Genomic DNA, 24,321 nt, shown 5'->3' on the forward strand with positions numbered 1-24,321 from the left:
AGAAAATAAGAGACAGAAGAGCAGAATGTAAATAAAAGGGGAGCGGGAAGCAGAGAACAAGATGGTGAAAGGAACGTACAACCATGTATTTTGACCCAATATCATATATCACTAGAAGTAGAAAAACTGGAATGTGACGAGCATAATGTTTTATTGCAGTTACTATAAAGAGGTTTCCAGGGGATTGTTAAAATTTTGGCTAATTGAGCATTCTTTGAAACTTGCTGTATAGAGAAGGCTCTCATGCTGAAACTTCAGTGATATTGTCTTCTATTACATCCTCGTCTTCCTAGCTTACAAAATAGAAATCAGCTATTCAGACTTTGGATGACCAGGAGTGTATGTTACCATTATGCCTCTTTTGGAGCTTATAAAAGGGATGTATACAAGAGATTTAAAATGCAAAAAATGCTTTCTTTTGTACTTATAAAGAAGCAGGCAGCCAAAGTGGAGATGGATTACCGCATTCCTTTCACAAAAAGCTTCACTTGTTTTCATTTTCCTTAGTCTTTGAACCCTGCTTTCCTTATCTCAGCTGCTCATATTTAAACCATATGTCTCTACAATTGCTCTCAAGAAGACTATAAATGTCCAGGTTAAGCAGTGAGAAAGAATTTTGCATATATTTCAAATGTGCTAAGGAGGCAATATGGTCTAATGATTGGGTTATGGAACAGGGACCCCCAAAAGCCTTGGCTTCTAACGTAAACTAAGCTACTGAATTCCATTTCTGGCCTTGGAAAAACCATGTGATTCTCCTGTACCTCAGTCAGCTCAGGTAGAAAAGCAGGTAAAAGAATGGACCTTGCTGATAATCCTATACTGCTCCTGAACAGGCCTTTCCTGGATAAAATCATTTAATAACATTTGTGCTTGAAGGAGCTATTTTACCCCAATCATCTCTTGATATATAAAACCAGTAGTTTTTCTGCTGCTTGTGTCATGTTAACACAAGTACAACACAAGATGGTTGCTAGGAATGTAAGTAAATCTATAACAGATAATGCATTTAATGTGTTCACATTTATAAGAAGACTGCCTCAGTATCTGAGCCGTTTCTACTGCTGAATAGTCGTTTTCAGGCAGAAATGTAACTAATGCTATTAATAGACTGCAAGGGAAATAAATTCAGTGTTTGTGGGAGTTTATGGCAGGTTTCTGGATGCCGTATTTGCATCCTGTTTCCTTTTGAATGAATTTGGGCATTTAGCCCCTGCAGCTTAACGGTCAGGATCAGATAACTAGATGCTGTGGTCTTCCTGAGAGGTGCTCAGTGCCCTGAATTCTCACCTCACAGGGCTTGCCCCTCATTTACTAACCTACCATACACATTCTGCTGTCTCAAACCTGTTGGAAGAGCTGTATTTTTTTTCAACCTCCACAGTTTAGATACATCATGTGGAATCAACTGTACATTGATTTGTTAATGAACTGATACTAGTTACAGTTATATTAAAGTACATTAGAGTGTATAAATGAGTGATGGTACATCCACCCTGCAGCTGAGAGCTGGCTTCCCTGCACTGCTAGATAGACATGCACTAGCTCTGCTCGAGCTGGTGCACTAAAACTAGCCATGTGGCCTGAGATAGCATGGGCAGCAGCTGAAGCTAGCCACCTGAGTACAAACCTGCCCAGACCACCTGGCTGCATATTCCAGTACCTCGCTTGAGCCTCTCTCCATGCTACCCTCAGCTACACTTCTATTTTTAGAGTGCGAACTTGAGCTGAGAGAGTACATTTCCCACACTGGGGCGCATACTCCCAGCTGCAGTGTAGAAATACCCTCAGTGTGAAACAGCTTTACAATAAAGTGACTCGAAAAGGGTACCATGTACTCTTAAATTTCATTGTTGCCTAAACTGAATTAAATTGGGTGATATCTAGATTGTCACATGCATTTTATAAGATAAAGCAAGGCCTGATCCTGATTTCATTGGCGTCAGTTGGTTCCTTGCTATTTACTTCCGTGGAAGTAGGAGCAGGCTTTAAATTCTGAATGAGATTAAAAAGAGAACCACAACCCCCCCCCCCCCCCCCCCCCCCCCCGACCTCCCCCCCCCCGACACCACCACCCAAAACAGTGAAATCCTCAAATAACGGAATTGTCTCATTATGTCGTCTATATTTAAGCCCTCTAGGCTGTTACGTTGTTCTCTTCTGCCCCATGAAAATTATTTTGCAGACTAGTTACTCAAAATTATTTTATTTCATATTCCTATTCCATGCTCTGTTGCCTTTTAGAGTATAACGCTAAACGTTCAGAACTTCCAATATGGAAAATAGAAGTTATCAAAAGAAATGTCTGAGAGGCTGAAAGGATTAACAACAAAGCCTTAACACTACAGGTCTATAGGAGGGACTTGGGATAGCTCAGTGGTTTGAGCATTAGCTTGCTTAAACCAAGGGTTGTGAGTTCTCAATCCTTGAGGGGCCCATTTAGGGTTCTGGGGCAAAAATTGGGGATTGGTCCTGCTTTGGAGGAGGAGGGGGTTAGACTAGACGACCTCCTAAGGTCCTTTCCAACTCTGATATTCTATGACCAAAACTACCACCACAGAAATCCTTTGGTGAAATTCCCATTAACTGTAGGATTATGAACATAAAGAGGAAAATTACACAGGGAAAAAAAAATATGACCCTGAAAAAAAGGAGGCTGCTAGATTTCTAATTTACCATGCATATGACGAAGTGGGTATTCACCCACGAAAGCTTATGCTCCAATATGTCTGTTAGTCTATAAAGTGCCACAGGACTCTTTGCCTAATTTACCATTGTTTGCATTATATTAATAACCTTCGAGACAATCCTCACTCACAAAGTACAGGAAGCAATTCAGTAATCACATTTTGCTCTGCAGGGGGATAAGGGCTTTCATTAGTCCCATTGGTGCCCTGAAAGCACAATCTCTGCAGGGGCTGTCTTCCAGGGGCTCCTCCATCCACAGCTGGGTTTTCTCCTATCCCCTTAAGGGAATAACGTAAAGAGCACAATGTATTAAGCCTTCAGCTTTGTTAACTTGTACTGGTTTCTCTTGCCTGTGTCAGATGGGGAGACTCCAGAAGAGTTCAGTCTGCTTCCTCAGCACAGTATGCCCCCTCCAGCTCTGCAAAGCCTAGGGGAGGAGCGTGTATGGGGTCAGGGGAGTATGCTGCAGTGGCAAACTCCATCTTCCATTGGCATAGGCTCCCTTGTGCTCACGGCGAGAGGTGGATGCTGGGGGAGCATGTGGCCGTGTATGAAATATATATGTTTATATATAAATAATATGGTTTGGAACTCAGCAGTTGACTAATAGCAATATTATACAACAGTTCAGGACAGGAAGTGAAGAATGCTGCATGAGTTGATATTACTGCGGGAAGCTAAATACGCGGAATGAAATTACCCAAATTTGGCCAGGGCACTGGAGTGAAACCTCTGCTATTACAAAAACGCCATGGGACCCTTAATAGCTGCAAATAATCAGTATCTGAGATTTACATCTTACCTGAATGAAGCTACCTCTGGCAGCACTTTAACATCATGGTGGAGCACGGGCTCAGTCCTGACTCAGATGGAAGAGTATCCCTACTGAATCACAGCATTACTCCTGAGGTAGTCTGTGTTTTCCCTGAATATCTCACATCCAAGTAATCTTCAGAGCCTACTCTGCTTATTGTTTGAGTTTAGCATGTAGAGAACAAGCAGCATAGCTGCAAGACAATAAAAAAATTATGATATAAGCCATACAGCTTGTTAATGAGTAGGATCATGATTCGTTTTTTAATAAATATGTCTCTCAATTTTATATAATTGATCCAGTGGTAAACAGGATTAGTTGAAAACATCAGCCAAAAATAAACTGGTGACATGATTGTATTTCTAGTTAACTGGTTTTGTTTATTTCATAACAAATAATTTCAAAGTTGATAATTGAAAGAACAAACGTTACCATATTTTAGCACTAAAGTTTTGATGATCCAAATGTATTACAATCCATTTTTGATTTAATGCTTTCCATGTGTTATTTGGATGGAGGCAACTTACTTCATTATTGATGGTTTATTACTCCTTGGCTGATATTTTCAGGATTATGCTGTTGTTGTCCCTGCAATCATATTGGCAACATACTTGGCAAAGCTTCCATTGACTTAATTGGGTCCATTTTTGTGTGGCACCTTGTATTAGTATATTCACATGTACTTCTGTCTGTTTGCTTCTGCTGGTAGGTATTCAAAATCATTATAATTTATTGGGATAGTCACATACTATTAATTATTAGTACATATGTAGTGCATATATTAGTATATATATTTATTATCATTGTAATACAAGATATAAGTAATTTGCGTGGGAGATGGCTTGATGACTGCCTCCATCCTACTGTGCATATTCATAGCACCCCAGTGCAGCAACACAAGACCTATGTGTAACACCGACAGACCCCAGTGGGCAGGACTGAACCGGGGAACCTCTGGAGCTTAGTGCATGAGCTTCTACAGCATGAGCTAAAAGCCAACTGCCTCTTAGCTAAGGTTGTAAAGCAGACTAATTTTATTTCTCTCTCTAAGTGGTCTCAGTGCCACTAAATGGGACAAAGCACCACACCCAGGAGGTGTGTGGATTACATATGCACCACTGAAATTCACCTTAAGCTTTATTTTAAAGGGTGAACTTTATCCAGAGTGAACAAAAAGGGCTGTTGCAGTCAGCGCATTTGGATTAGCCTCTAGATCATCAAAGGTGAAAAGCAGGTATTGAACAAAATTAGTGGTAAAATCAAATGCACCCTCTCTCTCCCTTGATGCTGGTGTACTCTGTGCCTGTGAACTGGTCTTTTACGGTGGACCAAATATCATGCAAGTCACATGGAAGAGCATCATAGAATGAAGAATATGCATCAGTCAAACAAAGACAAGGCCTTATGTCTTCTTTTTCTCTGTGTTAAAACTAAGGCACTGCTCTCTGGAATTGAAAGACTAGCAAATCTGAGAGCATAATTTTAGCTTTCTGAGTCTTGAAAATCATTCTGTGTCCCATTCACTGTGCTGGTAGTGAACACATTTTTCTTAATGTGGTATTAGGTAAATGTGCCCTCTGCTCCTGCGTAACAAGTATTTTTACTGAATGCCAGTAGCTACAAAAGTTGCTGCTCTAAAGATTTCCACCTGTCTTTCTGTCCCCCAAGTCTGTGCACATGGTTTTAATGTCTATTGCATATGGTAGTTTTCCTATTACTGTAATTCAGGGTACAATTCATAGATAGACAGTTATATATAGAGTTGATTAGGTATAAAAAATAAAGGGCAAATCTCCACAGATTTTACAGTACATTAATGTTTTACTGTTGCTGTTGGTTATTGGTAGAGGAGAAGGAGAAAATGATGTGCTGAAAGGCAAAAAAGCTCCATTAATTTGCCCTGAAAACTCAACTGGATTTTTTATTACAGAGGAATTGAAAGATCTGCAAATGGCTTTTATTTCTCCTCAGCATCAGCATTGTTATGAGTCTCTAAAGGAATGTGAAGGACAGTTTAGGGTCAGCATAAAGACCTATATTGAAATAAAATATTCATAGCAATACAGATTAGTGAGCTCATTTTTTAAAATGAGAAGATAGCGATATTTGTAGGTGGCAAATGGACATAGAGAAAAAGAAGACAGCAAACTCTTCTCTTGCATTTGGAAATGTTTAAAAAAAGAGTTCAGTAAAGCTCTAGACTTAATGTTCATAAAATTAAATAATAAGAAGAATGTGCCCTTCCTGTGATACCTCCTAAAAAGATAACATTTCACTTATGGTCTTTGAGACACTACCTTTTGCCTGTTCTAAGAATAGGAGGAAACTCAGGTATCTAATACCATTGTGTGGGAACTGTTGGGAAATACTGATTTTAGTGGTGAGCACTATAATCTAACACCTTTCATCTCACAGGTTTTCATAACTGTTGACAAACAATCCTCCCAATACTCTAGAGAGGTAAGAATATGTTATTAATATACCCAATATATAGATAAAGAAATTGAGCCATACAGTGGTCAATTGACTTGCCTCAAATCACCTAACAGATCAGTGGCAGAACTGACAATATAATCTTGTTTTACTGATTCATATTCCCTATTGCTAAGTATTAGGGCTCACAGAAACAGATTAAGGTTATTTAGTCCATCCTCTGCCAGTGCAGGATGATTAGCATATAATGTCTTTGTCTCAGTCTCCTTTTAAGTAACTACCCATAAGTCTTTACTCTCTTTTCTCAAAAGAATATTACAGACTTTAACCACCCTTATGGATAGGACATTTGCTGTAATGTCCAATTGCAATTTCTCATTCCTCAACTTCACCTTAAAATTTCTAATTATTCTTCTTGCTGTTTCTTGAGCCACCTTAAAGAATTTCTCTCTTATAATGCTGACACTCTTCCAATTCTAATATATATTATTCCCATTGCCACTTCCTTGTTAAAATTTCAACTCTGCTTTTGTGTGATCTGGGATAACTGATCTCCCCAAATCAAATTGTACCTGATGCATTTTACTTAATTTCACAAAGTGATCACTCTATCTATGACCTATCAGTCCTCATCCTCAAAGGAAACCTCAAAGTATAACAATTTCAAAAGAGAAGCCTGGGAGCTTGCATTCATAATTTTGCTAGGCACTAATAAATGTGGACTGTACAGAGACACTGCATTTATGGGTTATTACAACAATCTATAACCCACTAACAGTGCCCCCTCAAGCTGTCTTCCTTACCCCTTCCTTTCTCCCCTGCTTATGCTAAACAGTGTGTTCCACCTTGTAGTTAGCTGTGACGCTCTAGGTATGTCTACACTGTAATTAAGAACCCATGGCTGGCAGGTGCCAGCTGACTCTGGCTCACAAAACTTGGGCTAATGGGCTGTTTAATTGCAGTGTAACTTTTGGGTTCAGGCTGGAGCTGGGGACCCAGGGAGGTGGGAGCATCCCAGAGCTTGGGCTGAAGCCTGAATGTTTACACCACAATTAAACAGCCCCTTAGCCTGAGTCCCACAAGCCTGAGTCAGCTGGCCCTGGCCAGCCTCAGGTGCCTAATTGTAGTGCAAACATATCCACTGAGTACTTTTCCCAGACCTGAAGAAGAGCTCTGTGTAAGCTTGAAAGCTTGTCTCTCTGACCAGCAGAAGTTGGTTCAATAAAGATGGAAACTTTCTTTTATTATTTGGGAGCTTTTCTAGACTACATTCACATTTCTCAGGAGCAAATCACTTTCCCATTTCTCTGTTACCTAAATCATACTGAAGACACTTTATGTGAATATTCTGCCTCTGTGTAAACTTTAAAACCACTAAACTTTGTCAGATAACTTTGTTTAAGCTAAAACAAATTGGGTCATTCCATTATTAATTTTGAGGCTATTACCTTCTGATGCGCTCATCAGGAACAGAACTCTGACCTTGGAGGAGCTGAAGTGCAGTGAAAGCAATTCCTTGTGTGTAAGAAAGTCAGTGTCCCTCCAAAGCTATGACATGCCTGGACCAGAAAGAGCCATTTTGGGTGCAGAGAGGACTCAATGATCTGAAGGATAGAAAGAATAGATACATCTTGCTGCTTGCCACTGCAGCTTCCTCATATTGACAAAGAGATGTATCTGAGTTCACAAATACAACAGAACATAAGTAGATTCTCATAGGATTTGTATTCTCTCAGGGAAAAATTAGTCTTAAGAAGTATCTGTCTATGCATGTGTGTGCACTTACACACACACACACACACACAATGTATTCCTTCTTCCCATGTTGCAATCCATGATACAAATGGTTCTGGTTGCAATTCTGCTCCCAGCAGCCAGCTCCAGCAGTAAACCATATTCCCTAAAGAGTTCTACCAGCAAGCCCCTTGCTTGTGGGCAATTTCTTGGGATCCAACTGAACTGAAAAATAAATAAAGCCAAGGTTAAGAAACTTTAAATGATTATGTATTTTGCCACAATCCTTGTTGTTAAGGTCAGGCAACTGCAGATTAAACATAACTACCCTTGAAGTGCTGCTAAGGGAGAAATGGTCACTATAAAATAAATACTTTTACTATACATCAAGTGAGAGCTGCTTTATGTAATTGCACATTCTTTGTTTTTATTCTTGCAAATAAAAGAGAAGCATAATCCTAAAGCATCGGATTAGCATGATGTGTACACCCAGTGTCTTTAGTTCACAACCAAATGTTGATGTAAATGCAGAGGTTTGAACAGAAAATTAGAGGCTTTCAGTGTCCTACTGTTGGAGTGTGTCAGTGAATCACTGCCGTTGGTGATTAAAGAAGAAATACCTGGAGAGGTAAAATTGGATTCAAGTTCTTAGACTTTAGTGTGATACACTAGATGTGTGGTTTACTTCTGCACTGAGTGTTCTCTTCTTAGAGGGCAGTTGTCAGTAAGATTGATTAGATAGCTTCACAACTGGTAACGTGTAGGTAGATAGCTTTTACTAAAAAGCATAGACCTCAGTGTGCCAGTCACATTCTCACATAACATGGACTGTAGGAATAGAGCTTGCTTTAATTGTGACACTTCACAGTCTAACTTGGCAATCCACTCTAACATGCTTTTTAGGCAAGTAAAAAGTTTTATTTGAGTTTTTAAGTGTAAGCCTTGATCATTTAACAAGGGAAAGGCAAGGAAAACAGAGAGAGAGAGAGAGAGAGAACATGAATCATCACCTGATCCACATTGACGAGGTTTATTTTATTCTAAATAAACCAAGCTATCTGTCTATATCAAAGAAGAAAATTAAGCCACACGATACAATATAATTTGATGTTTTCTACTGTCTTTCATGTGAATGGTGTTTCAGAAAGCTTTAGAGTTCAATAATACATTTGTACCGTTGAATAATGTATAATAGCACAGGGAAAGATGTTAAGAGAAACGGGAAAAAATATGGGTCACATCCTCAGCTGGCATAAATTGGTGTAGCTCCTCTGATGTCATTGAACTCAATGTTGCTATACCAATTTACACCAGTCAGAAGCTGGCCTGGTATGTTTACAGTTGAGATTTGAAAAGAGAGACATACTCTTTGAGGCAAAGAACGTTGTTCCAGATGGTAGGCACAACAGGGGAGAAGATTGTTTTGCACCTGTAGTGGCCAGATGTAAGAAATGACATAACTGAGTCTAGTGCTGCTGTTAGATATGCAGAGGAGATGAAGAATGGAGCAAAGAGACAAGGCATATGAGATAGGTTAGAGCAAGACTCTAGTGAGGATTAAAGAACATGAAGAGCAATTTTGAACTAGATCTTGAAATGAATGTCCTGATAAAGAAGAAGGGAGTCAACAGAGGCCTGACACCACAAACAGCAAGTTAATGGCTTTCAGAGACTGCTGATGCCCACTTTAATTTGTGATTATTGACTCTGAAATCAAGAGTCAAAAGCAGAAAACTAGCTGTGCAACTCACTAAGCAGCAAACATCTAGCTATTTAAAAGCAGTAGCCTCTGCTCCTAAATAGAATTAGCGAGATATTAAAAACTGAATCAAACAATTCAGGTAATATGAAGCAAGTTTTTTTTTAAAATGTACTCAATTAAGGACACCTCTTTTACATGGCAGCTCTTTAAAATAAGTCTAGCACAGAATGGAGACATTTGTCTCTAATATCTGAGGGGAAAAGTTCTGTGCAGATCAAGTTTTGATATTATGAACAATAACACTCGATGTATTAAGTTCTAATTGACCGTAGTGAATTATCTGTTGAGAAAAAGACATTGAAAGCGTGTATGTCTCGCATTGACTTATGACAAAAAAATATAACCTCCTGGGGTTTGTGCAATTTTATATACTGTGCAAATGGTTGAAAACTGTCCTGATTTTGCCATAATCATGTCTATTGTAATGATGTGCACCACATTATAGCAAGATAATAGTCCTTTATTGCCTCACTAAATAACTTAGACAATAAATAGCCTAATATTTTCACTAGTAAAATAAAAAAGCCCTGGCTCAGTACAGTTTTCTGTGATTTAACAAGCTGATCTTAACTGTGGTATTTGTGATGACCAAGGAGGCAACTGCTCACTAGCCCTTTCAGCTAAAGAACCAGATCCAGATTAATCCTTTGTGTAATTCCTTTGGCTACAGTAGTATTACACCAGAAATGACTACGGCAGTGATGAAATGACAAAAGCCAGTAGTCAGTGCAAAATTAGAAAAAAAAATTATACCTGGCAAGTCCAGTCAGCTGTATTAGTACTTGAAAACTCAGGGAATATTGAGTGGAGTAAGGGGTACTCCTATCTTTTTTAAAAAAAATAATAATGACGTCAGTGGGAGTTTGCTGGAGAAGAACATCAAGGCCAGGTCCTAAGATGGTTATAATTAAGATTTTTATAAGTGATGTTCAATACAATTTACCTAATGGAAGGTAGTTTCAGGTGCCTAAATAGGTTGTCAGTATTACTTTAAAGGCTTGGATTGCTCTTTATTTCTTGACCTTTACAAAAGTGTGCTATGTTGGGTAGAAAGCAGCGCACTGACCTTCTTGAACCAAGCTGTAAAATTAATAAGCTAGATAAGAGCACAAAACAATCTAGGGTAGTGGTAGGTTTGTTTTTGTTTTTTAAATATACTGCTATAAAGTAATGAAGTAGTGCTAACGAGTGCAAGTCCCCCCAGATATGGCAACAACTGGAGTCGTCCCTGTGCTGAACTCAGAAAGTCCCTCAGGAGTTTGGCAATTACTTATACTGCATTCTGTAGGCCAGTGGAAATTCTGTGACCCATCCTTCCCTTTTTGTCAGAAGCAAATGTTCAATTTGGCAAAGAACGATCACCCTTTTTTTGTTGACAACGGCCTATATGGATCCCAGGAGAATCTCATTTGAGTTAGACTGTCCCCTATAGTCTGGAAAGTGGTGCTGGACAGGACTGTGTTATTGCCTGGAGTTATCTATATTTCTCTTTATGTTTGAATCTTAAAAGAAAATAGAACATTGTCTGTCTGAGCCATGATTCCACTGAATATTTGCAAATTGCCACGGGATTCAGTCATCATCATCATAGTATTTAGCCCTTATGTTGTTGTTATTATTATGGAAAAGGATTGTTTTCCCTTTCTATTATAACAGAAATGTATAGAAATTGTTGCAGTAGAGTCACCTTTCACCATTCCCCAACGTTTTGACTAAATTTCTTCATACTTATTTTTTTAAACTCTGTTAAAATTAAAATACATTTGGAATTTTGTAAATTGTATCTCTTGGCAGCTTGACGCTACAGACTAAGTCCAAGCAAAAGGAGATTAGAGCTATGTAAAGTCCTCTCTAAAATGCATGACTATGATTTACAAGATATGCTTTAGTGTACCAGCTGAAATTCTAGCTTTATTAGCTACCCTAAAACTTTATAAGTTTTGCCTGTAAAGGTATGTCCAAACTTTGCTAAATGTGAGGCTCCCATTGGGAAACTGCTGGAAGCCTGAGGACCTCACTGAGCCTGCAATCCAACAAAGCACTTAAGTACACACTTAATTCCATCTCTGTTTAGCAAAGCACTTTAAGCACTTGCTTAACCTGATGAGCTTTGCTTAATCTGAACCTATACCTGAATCGATACCCATTAAAGTCAATGGACCAATTTCTGGGAGAGCTAATGGAAGTTGGCTCAGGCCTGTAGTGTAAATACAATATTTTTCTAAGATTTATTTTTACTACTAAATTCAGATAAACAATCTGAAATATCTTGCTTGTGAGGCAAAATGACAAGGTGGGAAAATTCCATCCAGCAAATGTGGCAAAAGATATTAGAAATACAGCAATTCCAAACTGTTGCTGCTTGTTTGCTTCTTCTTCTTCTTCTTTAATAACTGATCTCTGAGATATTGTCTGTGTTATGAGGGTTTTATAGAAAATTTGGGCATGACGAAAAGCCATTTGGCCTGTTGAGACTTATCGTTACATCATTTGTCCCAGAACAGCACCTAGTCATTCTTAGATTGATGATGCCTCAGAAATCTTGCCCGCAAAACTATTCTAAGCATTTATTACTGTCAGAGTGAAAAAGTGCTTCCTAAAGTCTGTTTTGAGGATGTTTTTCCTTAACTTTTACTTACAATAAGCTTTCTTGTCTCAGCATTGTGCTATAATGAAAAAGTAACTGAAGCTGACATTCTCTGCACTGGCTTTCAGAACATATGCTTCAATTAGGTCTTCCTAGATACTTGTTTCTCTCAGTTACCATTTCATTTTTTTTCCTTTTGCCTGTTCTGATACTGGAATTTAGGTAATTAATCCTAAAAATTGTTTTGCTGCCCTTCCTTAAGTGTCGTAATATATCTTACAATATAAAGTGGCTAACGCTGAAAATAGTAGTCTAGTGTCAGACAAGCACAGTGAAACTGTAATGTATAATAGTATTGCATGAGCGATGACACAGCTAGAAATTAGAAGTATTTTTTTAATAGAACTATTTCCAGCCAACCATAGTTTTTTCAGAAGAAAACCTTTCATACTGAGAAATCTATTTGAGTAATTTTTGCTAGGTTAACTTCCTCCTATAAATCTGGGATTAACAGGAGAACATAAAACTAGCCATATTGGGTCAGACCAATGGTCCACATAGTCCAGTATGCTGTCTTCTGACAGTGGCCAGTGCCAGATGCTTCAGAGGGAATAAACAGAAAAGGGCATTTATCGAGTGATCCATCCCCTGTCATACAGTCCCAGCTTCTACCAGTAAGAGGTTTAGGGACACCCAGAGCAGGGGGTTGCATCCCTGACCATTTTGGCTAATAGCCATTGATGGACCTATCCTCCATGAAATTATTTAATTATTTTTTGAATTCCATTATACTTTTCGCCTTCACAATATCCCCTGCCAATGAGTTCCTCAAGTTGACTGTGCATTGTGTGAAGTATTATTCCAATATTTTTGTTTTAAACTTGCTGTCTAGTAATTTCATTATGTGGCCCTTGGTTTGTGTGTTATGTGGAGTATGAGGGGTAAATAACAGTTCCTTATTCACTTTCTCCACACCATTCATGATTTTATAGGCCTGTATCATATCACTCCTCGTTTGCCACTTTTCCAAGCTGAACAAACAATCCCACTGTCTTTAACTTCTCCTCATATGAAAGCTGATCCATACTCTTAATCATTTTTGTTGCCCTTCTCTATACGTTTCCCAATTCTAGTATATCTTTTTTGAGATGGAATGATCAGAACTGCATGCAGTATTCAAGGTGTGGGCATACCATGGTTTTATATAGTGGCATTATGATACTTTCTGTTTTATTATGTATCCCTTTCCTAATGGATCCTAACACTTGGTTAGCTTGCTTGACTGCTGCTATACATGGAGCAGATGTTTTCCGAGGACTATCCACGATGACTCCAAGATCCCTTTCTTGACTGTTAATAGCTATTTTAGCCCCCAATATTTTGTGTGTACAATTGGAGTTATGTTTTCCAATGTGTATTACTTTGTAATTATAAACATTGAATTACATCTGCCATTTTGTTGCCCAGTTGCCCAGTTTGTGAAATTCCTTTGTAACTCTTCGCAGTTAGCTTTGGACTTAACTATCTGAGTAAATTTGTATCATCTGCAAACTTTGCCACCTCACTGTTGTCCAGATCTTTTATAAATATGGTGAACAGCACTAGGCCCAGTACAGATCCTTGGGGGATCCCACTATTTACCTTTCTCCATTGTGAAAACTGATCATTTATTCCTACCAGTTACTGCTGCATGAGAGTGCATTCCCTCTTATGCCATGACTCATTATTTGCTGAAGAGCCTTTAGTGAGGGACCTTGTCAAAGGCTTTCTGAAAGTCCAAAAGCACTATATCTACTAGATCACCTTTGTCCGCATTTATTGACCCCTCTCAAAGAATTTGAATGGATTGGTGAGGCATGATTTCCCTTTCCAAATGCCATGTTGATTATTTCCCAATATATTGTGGTCTTCTATGTGTCTGATAATTCTGTTCTTTACTGTCATTTCAACTAATTTCCCTGGAACTGAAGTCACCTCTAGTGCTTTTTTATATTAACAGTCCTCCAGTCATCTGGAACAGAGGCTGATTTAAGCAATAGGTTACATATCACAGTTAGTAGTAGTCTGTGGTAGGTTCTTTAGTATTCCCTCCCACCCCCAAGAATGTTAAATTTAATTGCATTATGGTTGCTATTACCAAATGGTTCTGCTATATTCACAGTTTGTACCAGATCCTGTGCACCACTTAAGTCTGAAGTAAGAAATGCCTCTCCTCTTGTGGATTCCAGGACCAGCTCTCCAAGAAGCAGTCATTAATGGTGTCTAGAAATTTTATCGCAGCATCCTGTCCTGAAGTGGCAATTGCCCAGTCAATATGTGGATAGTTGAAATCCCCCATTATTATTGAGTTTTCTGTTTTTGTAGTCTCTTTTATCTCCCTGATCATTTCACAGTCACCATCAGTATCCTAGTCAGGTGGTCAGTAGTATATTATTATTGCTATTCAAATATAGAATTTCTGTCCATAGAGACTCTATGGTTCAGTTTGATTCATTTAAGATTTTTACTATATTTGACTCTATTCTTTCTTTCACACATAGTGCCACTTCCCCACTAGCATGATGTATGGTGTCATTCCTATATATTGCATAACCTGATATTTTGTTCAAAATCTTTATTAATGATCTGGACGATGGGATAGATTTCACCCTCAGCAAGTTCACAGATGACACTGAACAGGGGAGCGGTAGATACGCTGGAGGATAGGGATAGGGTCTAAAGTGACCTAGACAAATTGGAGGATTGGGCCAAAAGAAATCGGATGAGGTTCAACAAGGACAAGTGCAGAGTCCTGCCCTTAGGACAGAAGAATCCCATGCACTGCTACAGGCTGGAGACCGACTGGCTAGGCAGCAGTTGTGCAGAAAAGGAACTGGGGATTACAGTGGATGAGAAGCTGGATATGAGTTAGCAGTGTGCCCTTGTTGCCAGGAAGGCTACCGGTATATTGGGCTGCATTAGTAGGAGCATTACCAGCAGATCGAGGGAAGTGATTATTCCTCTCTATTCGGCACTGGTGATGCCACATCTGGAGCATTGCATCCAGTTTTGGGCCCCGCACTACAGAAAGGACATGGACAAATTGGACAGAGTCCAGCAGAGGGCAATGAAAATGATCAGGTGCACATGACTTACGAGGAGAGGCTGAGGGAACTGGGCTTGTTTAGTCTTCAGAAGAAAAGAGTGAGTGAGGGGGGATTTGATAGCAGCCTTCAACTACCTGAAGGGGGGTTCCAAAGAAGATGGAGCTCGGCTGTTGTCAGTGGTGGCAGGTGGCAAAACAAGGAGCAATGCAGTGGGGGAGGTCTAGGTTGGATATTAGGAAACACTGTTTCACTAGAAGGGTGGTGAAGCACTGGAATGGGTTACCTAGGGTGGTGGTGGAATCTCCATCCTTAGAGGTTCTTAAGGCCCAGCTTGACAATGCTCTGGCTGGGATGATTTAGTTGGGGGTAGTCCTGCTTTGAGCAGGTGGTTGGACTAGATGACCTCCTGAGGTCTCTTCCAACCCTAATCTTCTATGATTCTATGATTACCATGTCCCATTGATTATCATCATTCCGCCAAGATTCTGTGATGCCTATTATATCAATATCCTCATTTAATACCAGGCACTCAAGTTCACCCATCTTAATATTTAGACTTCTAGCATTTGTATACAACACTTATAAGAACGTAAGAACACCCATACTGGGTCAGACCAAAGATCCATCTAGCCCAGTATCCTGTCTTCCAACAGTGGCCAATGTCAGGTGCCCCAGAGGGAATTAACAGAACAGGTAATCATCAAGTGATCCATTCCTTGTCTCTCATTCCCAGCTTTCTGGCAAACAGAGGCTAGGAACACCATCCCTGCCCATCCTGGCTAATAGCCATTGATGGAACTATGTTTCATGAATGTATCTAGTTCCTTTTTGAAACCTGTTATAGTCTTGGCATTCACAGCATCCTCTGGCAAGGAGTTCCACAGGTTGACTGTGTGTTGTGTGAAGAAATACTTCCTTTTGTTTGTTTTAAGCCAGCTGCCAATTAATTTCATTTGATGACCCCCTAGTTCTTGTGTTACGAAAAGAAGTAAATAATACTTCCTTATTTACTTTCTCCACACCAGTAATGGTTTCATAGACCTCAATCATATCCCCCGTTAGTCGTCTCTTTTCCAAGCTGAAAAGTCCCAGTCTTATTAATCTCTCCTCATACAGAAGCCATTCCATACCCCTAATCATCTTTGTTGCCCTTTTCTGAACCTTTTCCAATTCCAATATATCTTTTTTGAGATGAGGTGACCACATCTGCATGCAGTATTCAAGATGTGGGCATACCATGGATTTTTTTAGAGGCAATATGGTATTTTCTGTCTTATTATCTATCCTTTCCTAATGATTCCCATCATTCTGTTCGCTTTTTTGACTGCTGCTGCACATTGAGTGGATGTTTTCAGAGAACTATCCACAGTGACTCCAAGATCTCTCTCTTGAGTGGTAACAGCTAATTTAGACCCCATCATTTTCTACGTATAGTTTACATGTATGCTTATAAAATTTGTCAGTATTTAGCTGTCTGCATTCATGTGATGATAGTGAGTGGGACTCGTTTTCATTTGATTGTTTCTCTTCAGATATTGTCTGCACATTATCAACTTTTATCTTCTCCTCTGTACTAGGATATAGAGAATCCCCATTAGTAAATCCTCCCCTAAAGGATGTGTCTGTCCAAACCATGTGCTCCTTCACACCTGTCGGCTTTCCTCCAGCCCTTAGTTTAAAAACTTCTCTACAGCCTTTTTTAACTTTATATGCCAGCAATCTGGTTCTGTTTTGGTTTAGGTGGAGCTCATCTTTCCTGTGTGGGCTCTTCCTTTTACAAAAGTTTTCCCAGTTCCTAATAAACCTAAATCCCTCCTCCAAACACCACTCATTCAGTACCTGTAGTTTTGCCTATCTAACTGGCTCTGTGTGTGGAATTGGAAGCATTTTGTCTTTAATCTCTTACCTAGTAACTTAAATTTGACCTCCAGGACCTCTCTCCTACCTTTCCCTATATCATTGGTACCTACATGTGTTATGACCACTGGCTCCTCTCCTGCATTGTACAATGAAACACCCCTTTCTATTCTGGATGCACTTAGACAGTGTCTATGTAAGGTTAATATTTTCTTCACAAATTTGTGAATAGTTGCGTCAGTGGGAAAATAAACTAGAGAGAGATGTAACTTATGCTTGAGAAGGATGATGAATACAACCCATTGTATGCCTGCTCCAGCAAAAATATTAGTTTGGTTTCAAAGCTGCACCAGTTCCCAGAACACTACAGATCTGGTTTGCTTGACAGGCTGACCTATTCAGAGAGAATGTCTGGGCTGCCATGCAACAGAGATGTGACAGGATGCGATATTTTTCTGTTTTGTTTTGCGTTTTTTCCCCAGTAATATTCATTCTGTATTATTTCTTATACCGTTGGGATTTCATAATAAAGGGTAAGAAGAGGGATAACCTTTACTTGTCCCAGGAAGGTGGTTCAGCATGTTCATTATTTCAGGGCTATCATCTGTCGTAGAGTAATTAGGTTTGCAGTCCACACACAAAAGGGGTAAGCACTTGATCAGGGCCCCTATCTCGGCATGTTGATACGGTTGCACTGGAAGAAGTTGTGGTTACAGTGTTGAAGAGATATAGCAAGGGCAGCTTTTCCTGCATTCCCCTCGGGCTGACAAAATAACTTCTATACATTCCCCAGCTTGGGCAGTGCACCCTCAGCCTGGCTCAGTCACTCAGCAGCCATAGTTTAGCCCAGTGGTTCTCAAATTTTAGCAACCCGAGGACCCCATTTTGATTTAAAAATTTTCCGCGGGCACCAAGCCCCCTGCTCAGCCCCAGGCCCCACCCCCACTTCACTCCAGCCCCAGTTGGAGAAACACTGGTTTAGCCCATAAAGATATGCCATTGTAAACAATGAAAACACAAGAGAATTGAGAGTCTACGGTATTGACTGTGCCATGGGAAACATAACCTTTCACCAGCTCGGATGCTGTTTATTATCACATATAGGGACAGAAAGTCTTTGCCACGTGATGATCCATGTGCTGTGAATTGATGGTCTTAGTGCAATTCTTAGTGGAATGACTGCTAACAGGGAGGCCAGGGACAACAGTTTTGATGGTAGATTTGCAATGTGGACACCAGTCCACTAAGAACTGAACTAAGAGTACAACATTCCAAATCTCCTATCACAAATGTTGATCCTGGTCTCCTTGTTCTCAGTCACTGCAGAGAAGAAGTGAATCACATTGCAGAATGAACTATACACACAGCCCTGGAAATAGTCCATTCATACCAGGGCTCGCACACCATAACTGAGCCCAATCCAGTTAGAATTGGCAGGCTTCATTCCACTGACTGCCCTGAGCTTTGCTTTAGGCCCATTGTAAGGATGGGGTGGGACAGATCACAGTGGTTCTTCCTAGGCTGTATCTGTTCTGTGCAGAGAGGGCTTCAGTCTCCAGGGATGTCCATCTGACACTTTTCAGATTAATAATAAATTCACATCATGGGGAACATACAGATCTGGGTATCTGCAGTCTTGGAAGATGACATGAAATTGCTTGTTTGCCAAATATATGATGAGGCTGCTGCCAGGCACTCACTCATATAACTTAATACAGGATTCGGAAATATGCAGTAAAGTACTGAGGGCTCAAATCTGGCCTTGATTGTTCACTCAAACTAGGGGCTTTGAAAAGAAACAGACCACGAGGGTTTTTATTATAAACTCTTCCAAAACAAATGCCTGACAAAGGACTGGTTATGTTAAATTTACTGGGCTTTCCTACAGAACAACAAATTTAACTAGAGTGGACTTGGGTGTTTTATGCACATCTTACTTTTAGACATTGCAAATATATCAGATATTCTAAAATTAGTGCTGTAATTCAATGGAAACGTAGACCCCAAATCTGCTTTAGCTACCCCATTGTAAGCCTAAAATAGTTCCATTGTGTTCTACCAGCGTAACTGAGTGGAATTCGAGCAGTGGTATTTTGCAGTACACACACTCTCCTACATTTCATTTTTAAGCAAAATGGACATCTGTTATAGGACTGTCAGCTCTTTGGTAAGAATTATCCCCAAATTTTTGCCTCTCCTTTGAATGCACCTTTGCTTTGTTTATTTTTGTTTTTAAGAAATCATTAGATCACTCTTTAAGAGGGACATTTTTTTCCTTCCTTTTCTCCTCTGAGGGAAGACTCAGTTCTGTGCTCCTTCAATATTAATACAAATATGGTTAGACAAATAGGAAAGTTTGTTGTCCTAAACTGACATTGAATGGCTTTTCCATCTGTCAGAAACAGATCAACAAGGATAGAGGCCTCCAATGTGCTAAGAGATGCATTTGTTTGCTTTCCAGGATCAGTGGTTTTGGCGTGTTAGAAACAACAGGGTGATGGATGGATACCCCATGCAGATTACCTACTTCTGGAGGGGTTTGCCTCCAAGTATCGATGCAGTCTATGAAAACAGCGAAGGGAATTTTGTTTTCTTTAAAGGTAAGAAGGGCAAGAAATCTAGAAGACATTTACAGGCCTGCCGACACCCCATAGAAACATTTTAAAACTTTCTTCTTATAGTGAAGTAAAATCTTATTTATTTTCACTGGTGGCTTGTCATTCCCACTGCAAATTCAGAATGTAGAGAATTAGCAAATAAGGGAACAGATAAAAAAACAAGCATCTAGCATACTTTGCACACTTGGCAACTATGGTTATTATTAATGATAATGCTTCATATTTGTAATTTTGGGGTATATTTTGTAAAACTAGTGAAGTCTTACTAGTAAAGACCATACAGCAATGATCTGCTATTAAGTCTTTGCTCACACTTTGTGTGTGTGAACTACAAGTTGTCTGGATTAAGAAAATACGAATGAGTGAGATTCTTTATATTTTTTCTAGTTCTCTTTCTTCATCTCTCTTATTACTAGGGTATTTGCATATTTCTAAGTGGCATCTGTTCCTGCTGCATATATTTTATCATGTTATCTGTGCCACGTTCTAATTATTTGGTCTGGAAATTATGATGCTACAAATTTGAAGTGGGAAATGAATTATTAACAGATATCCCTGTTTCATGCAAATGTCCCTAGTCATTTTTTAAGAAGAGGAAAAATCCCAGAAAATAAGGTTATGTGGATTGAATTGTTGCTAAGCAATTTGGTTTTTTTTAAAGTTTTACTCCAGGCATCAGCTGTTCTTTAAAATGAAAGTTCTTAAATATGCATCTAATTTAGATTTAATGTGAAAATTATACTTTATGTTAGATAAATAGTAGTTTATCATTGGAACCTGTTCATTGGGAATGAAACCAATGTAAAATGTAATTACTTATAAGGTAAGAATTGTGAAAACAAAGGAGAATGTGATTTGAGAATGAGGAATCCAATTGTGAAGCTATTAGAGTTAGCTATCTGGATTGTAACTGGCTCTGTCCTTTTTCATATAATTGTGCCTATGGAAAGGCAGAAGAACAATGCAGACATTTTCCCTGCCATTTTTTCAAAATATGAACAAAGTTATCAGGTCAAAAAATGGACCCACCTGTACTGTAGTAGAACTATGGTCACCTCTGGAGTGTGAAGGGGTAATTGTAATTGTGCAGAAATACTACACAACAGTTTAATACAGGCAATGAAGATGAATAGTGTGTTCACTTAATAAAAAGAACTTGCACCTTGTTTGAGGTGTAGAAGTTACAGGTCTTTGTATTTACATTATTTACCATATGATAACACACAACACATGCCTTTTATGTCTGCATGCATGCATGTGCTAAATTCTAGAGCCAGCTCAAATGTATACCATATGATAAACTGAATTTTATTTTCCCCTTTAACCTTCTCAATAACACTCTGCCTCCTAATCTTTCTCCATTATGAACAATGTTCAAAACCTCCAAGCAACAGTTGGCATTTTCTAATATAAGGGTTGTACTGTACCACAAAAAAATTGTCATGCATCCCTCTACTCCCATCCTTCCGAATAAAGCACTTGTAGGAGGGTGTTATGACTGAACTAATCAGCGAGCAAGAGGCAAAGATCTGTCAGTCACAAGTAGAGTCACCAGTCTACCCATTTCTTCCTGGTTGTTTGCCTTTTGCATGCTGGAAGGGTAGAGCAACAGCTGTCTCCGAATTCACCCGCTGTGCTCTCTTTCATTCTGCCTTATTCATTCTTTTCCTATTCTAGCCCAATAAAAGATGAAGAAGCATAGAAGCAAGGATAAAGGGAAAGGGAGAAAAAAGCAGCACAAAAGAGACATCAACTCTCCCGTGTCTGCTCTCTCCAGGGCCCCAGTTACACAGAGAGTAAAGCAGCAGAAGAGAGAGATTTACCTCCTCTGCTTCCATCCAGGAACCAAGGAATCAGGGAGGAACCGACCAATGTGCTGCATATCAACTCCTCCTCTCCCCACCTTTTGGCCTAGCCATGTTGTTGTAGGGTGTTGGTTCTATCTAGGTCCCTGGTTAGGTGTTTTCTGTCTGGGTTTCTATAGGATTGCCCATCACTGTGTTATTTAGAACCTCTCTCTATCAGTGGCCCAGTGAATTTCGTAAGCCCAGCTATGAAAACCTAGAAAAAAACCTAGAAAAACCTAGAAAAAAAGATAATTTTTTGAGGTTTTGAGGGTTTGGTTTTATTTGTTCATACTCAGTCATCTCTCCCGCCAGCTGTGCAATTGGATTAATGGCACTAAGGCAATTCTACTTTAAAGAAGAAGAAATATAAAATAGGAACTAAATAAAAATCTTTAAAACAAGCTTACATTTTCCAGCAGACCTGTGCTGTTAAATACAAGGCACATGCAGATGATCTGTAATGGTGGTATGGTATGCAAGTGTTATTCTCATTCCTTTAGGACAATCTTCATAATTTATAGCTCTGCTATCCCAAATTCGTCCTAATAAATCCTACCACCACATCCGTATATTTTCTGTATTGTCTGTCTGTGGAGACCACTGATTTTAGGGGCATATTTAATAAATTATGGCTACTTGTAAAAAATTTGCTGCTTTTGTGGAATCAAGTCTCCCTTTCTCTGAAGAGCATTGAGACTTTTTGGTTTTCAATGTGAACTAGTTTTATGTCCCTTCAATTTACATTAATATTTATTTATACAAGGAAAAACATTTGTAAAAATTGGAGAGTATGGCTATAAAGCAATGCTTGTTGTTTTGGGGAGTTGAAGTCAGCCTTCTTTCTTGTGGCTCATAATGCACGCAAGGTATGTGGTATAACATAGAAGGATGCTTATAAAAAACAGATGCTTATATTCTTATTGTTAGTCAGTACTGGCATCCATACTGAATAATAATAATAAAATAACACCAGAAAGGTACATATATATTTTTAAAATGGCAAAAATGTAGATAGTAAAGTTTATTCTGTGTACCTTTGGAATTTAAATAGTGTTAAAAATGAAACTGTCAAGACATCTGCATTGTTGAAACCTATCGCCAGCCAAATGTAGCAATGGCAAAGCTGTTGTAAAATTCATACTACGACTGCCACCATAACTCTCAATAATTCTTATCCCACTACTTGACAGTTTCATTTTGAAAGCTAAAATTTACTTGTAGTGCGGCATGACGAAGCAGTAAATAGGGAAGTGACAGGGGCCAGCTAGATAAATAGGAGGACTTAGAAAAGCTTAGAGGAAAAAGGGAAGAGGACAAAACATACTGGGATTGAGGTCCAAAATATTTAAATATTGGGGAGAAGAGAGTTCCAGAATGTGAATGAGGAAGACAAAGAGACACGAGAGTAGGGTTTTTAATGGATTTTATTGCCATGAGTAGAGTTTTTCTTAATATTTATTATATTAAATACTTTAAATACTGTACACAGTACTTATAAAATGCACATACCATAATTCCATTTTTGCATAATGATGACATGAACAGAATACTCCACTTAGTTCTTGAGAACTCAAGAAACCTTTGATTAATTTACATCCTGATTATATACAAAAGGGGATGTAGTATAGTTGATATCTTCTGTGTGGTTGGTTGTAATGGTCAGTAGATAATTAAAAAGTCCAAAATAACCAATATTTACTATCAAAACCTCAGTATGCTACAGCAAACATATATACTCATTGTGTGTGTCCTGTATTTGTCACCAATTTTCAGAATGTCAGCAATAGATTTTCAAAGACTTCAGGTAGTTACAATCACAGTCCATATTTTTCAAGTTGTTTCCCTGTGGTGTTGGGTATTTAGCTAATCATTATTGCAAAAAAACCAAAACACTTTGACTTTATCACATGCTTCATTCTCAGCCTGTGATCTTGCCATCCTGCTTGTTGTTATATTAGGGAATAGATGGTGAAAAATGAAACATTCAGAAGATTGACCGGACTTTATGAAACATGGTGATTTATTAAAATCTATGAGAATAATAAATCCACAAACCAGACCTGAAAGGAACAACTTTGTAAAACAAATGTAGTTCTTGCTGCTGCCAAGGAGATGCATCACTTGCATTATTATATGAGTGACCATGTATCTGGAAGAAGGATCAAACCATTATTGTTCAAATAATATCTGGTTTTCTTTCCTTATTTTTATTATAATCATCATGAATAAACAGGTCTTCAATACATTGTTCTTATAACTTATTAAAGAAACTAGATATAAACTAAATGAAAGCAAATAATGAGTAATGTGACTTAAGTCCTCATTTTGGATACATTTTTAAGTCACTTCAAATTAGCTCGCTAAAACTAGAAATAGACGGAATTAATCCTAGTTACAATCAAGCTTCCTTTGCTCTGATCTGTAACTTAAATTCCCCTTAGTATTCAGTTCTGAGTGTGAAAGCTTCAGATTCTTGCTGAGACTCTTCTGAACTGCAGTTCTCCTCCCACAAAATGTTTCCCTGACCAACAGTCAACCACTTTCCAGTATCATTTCTCCATGTGAGGGAAGAACAACAACAACAAAAAGCTGCAGCCAGACAGAACACTTTAATAATGGTCACAGTTAAAGTGGACTAAACATATCTTAGAATGCAAATATTAAATGGTGTCTAGTTACAGCCAATAGCGGTCTTGCCTATAATTGCTAAAGTGCTCAGTGTCCTGCAGTCTCAGGTTTAAGTTCTCTCCAGTTACCCTCAACAATGAACTTGCTTAAATAGAAGTAAGAAATTTGCTAAGGAGGATTTAATTAAGAGTCTCAGTCTAGTCTTGCATTCCCGGTACACATTGCACTTTTTTCAAATGTGCTCCTGCTCCAACACCCGCTGGATAT

The 24,321-nt window shown here is 38.8% G+C and overlaps 1 protein-coding gene across 3 annotated transcripts in view; it reads left to right on the forward strand.

Moving 5' to 3' along the window:
* The window catches only part of MMP16 (matrix metallopeptidase 16), a 244,300-nt gene that overhangs the window by 193,841 nt on the left and 26,138 nt on the right, over positions 1-24,321 (forward strand). For all 3 annotated transcript variants that reach the window (XM_037892333.2, XM_007052915.4, XM_043539387.1), the window contains one exon: positions 19,423-19,561. In XM_037892333.2, the coding sequence (XP_037748261.1) occupies positions 19,423-19,561 (139 nt within the window). The remainder of the gene's footprint in view (positions 1-19,422; positions 19,562-24,321) is intronic.

The sequence above is a fragment of the Chelonia mydas genome, chromosome 2, assembly GCF_015237465.2.
Source record: "Chelonia mydas isolate rCheMyd1 chromosome 2, rCheMyd1.pri.v2, whole genome shotgun sequence".
In the NCBI taxonomy this organism is placed as follows: Eukaryota; Metazoa; Chordata; order Testudines; family Cheloniidae; genus Chelonia; species Chelonia mydas.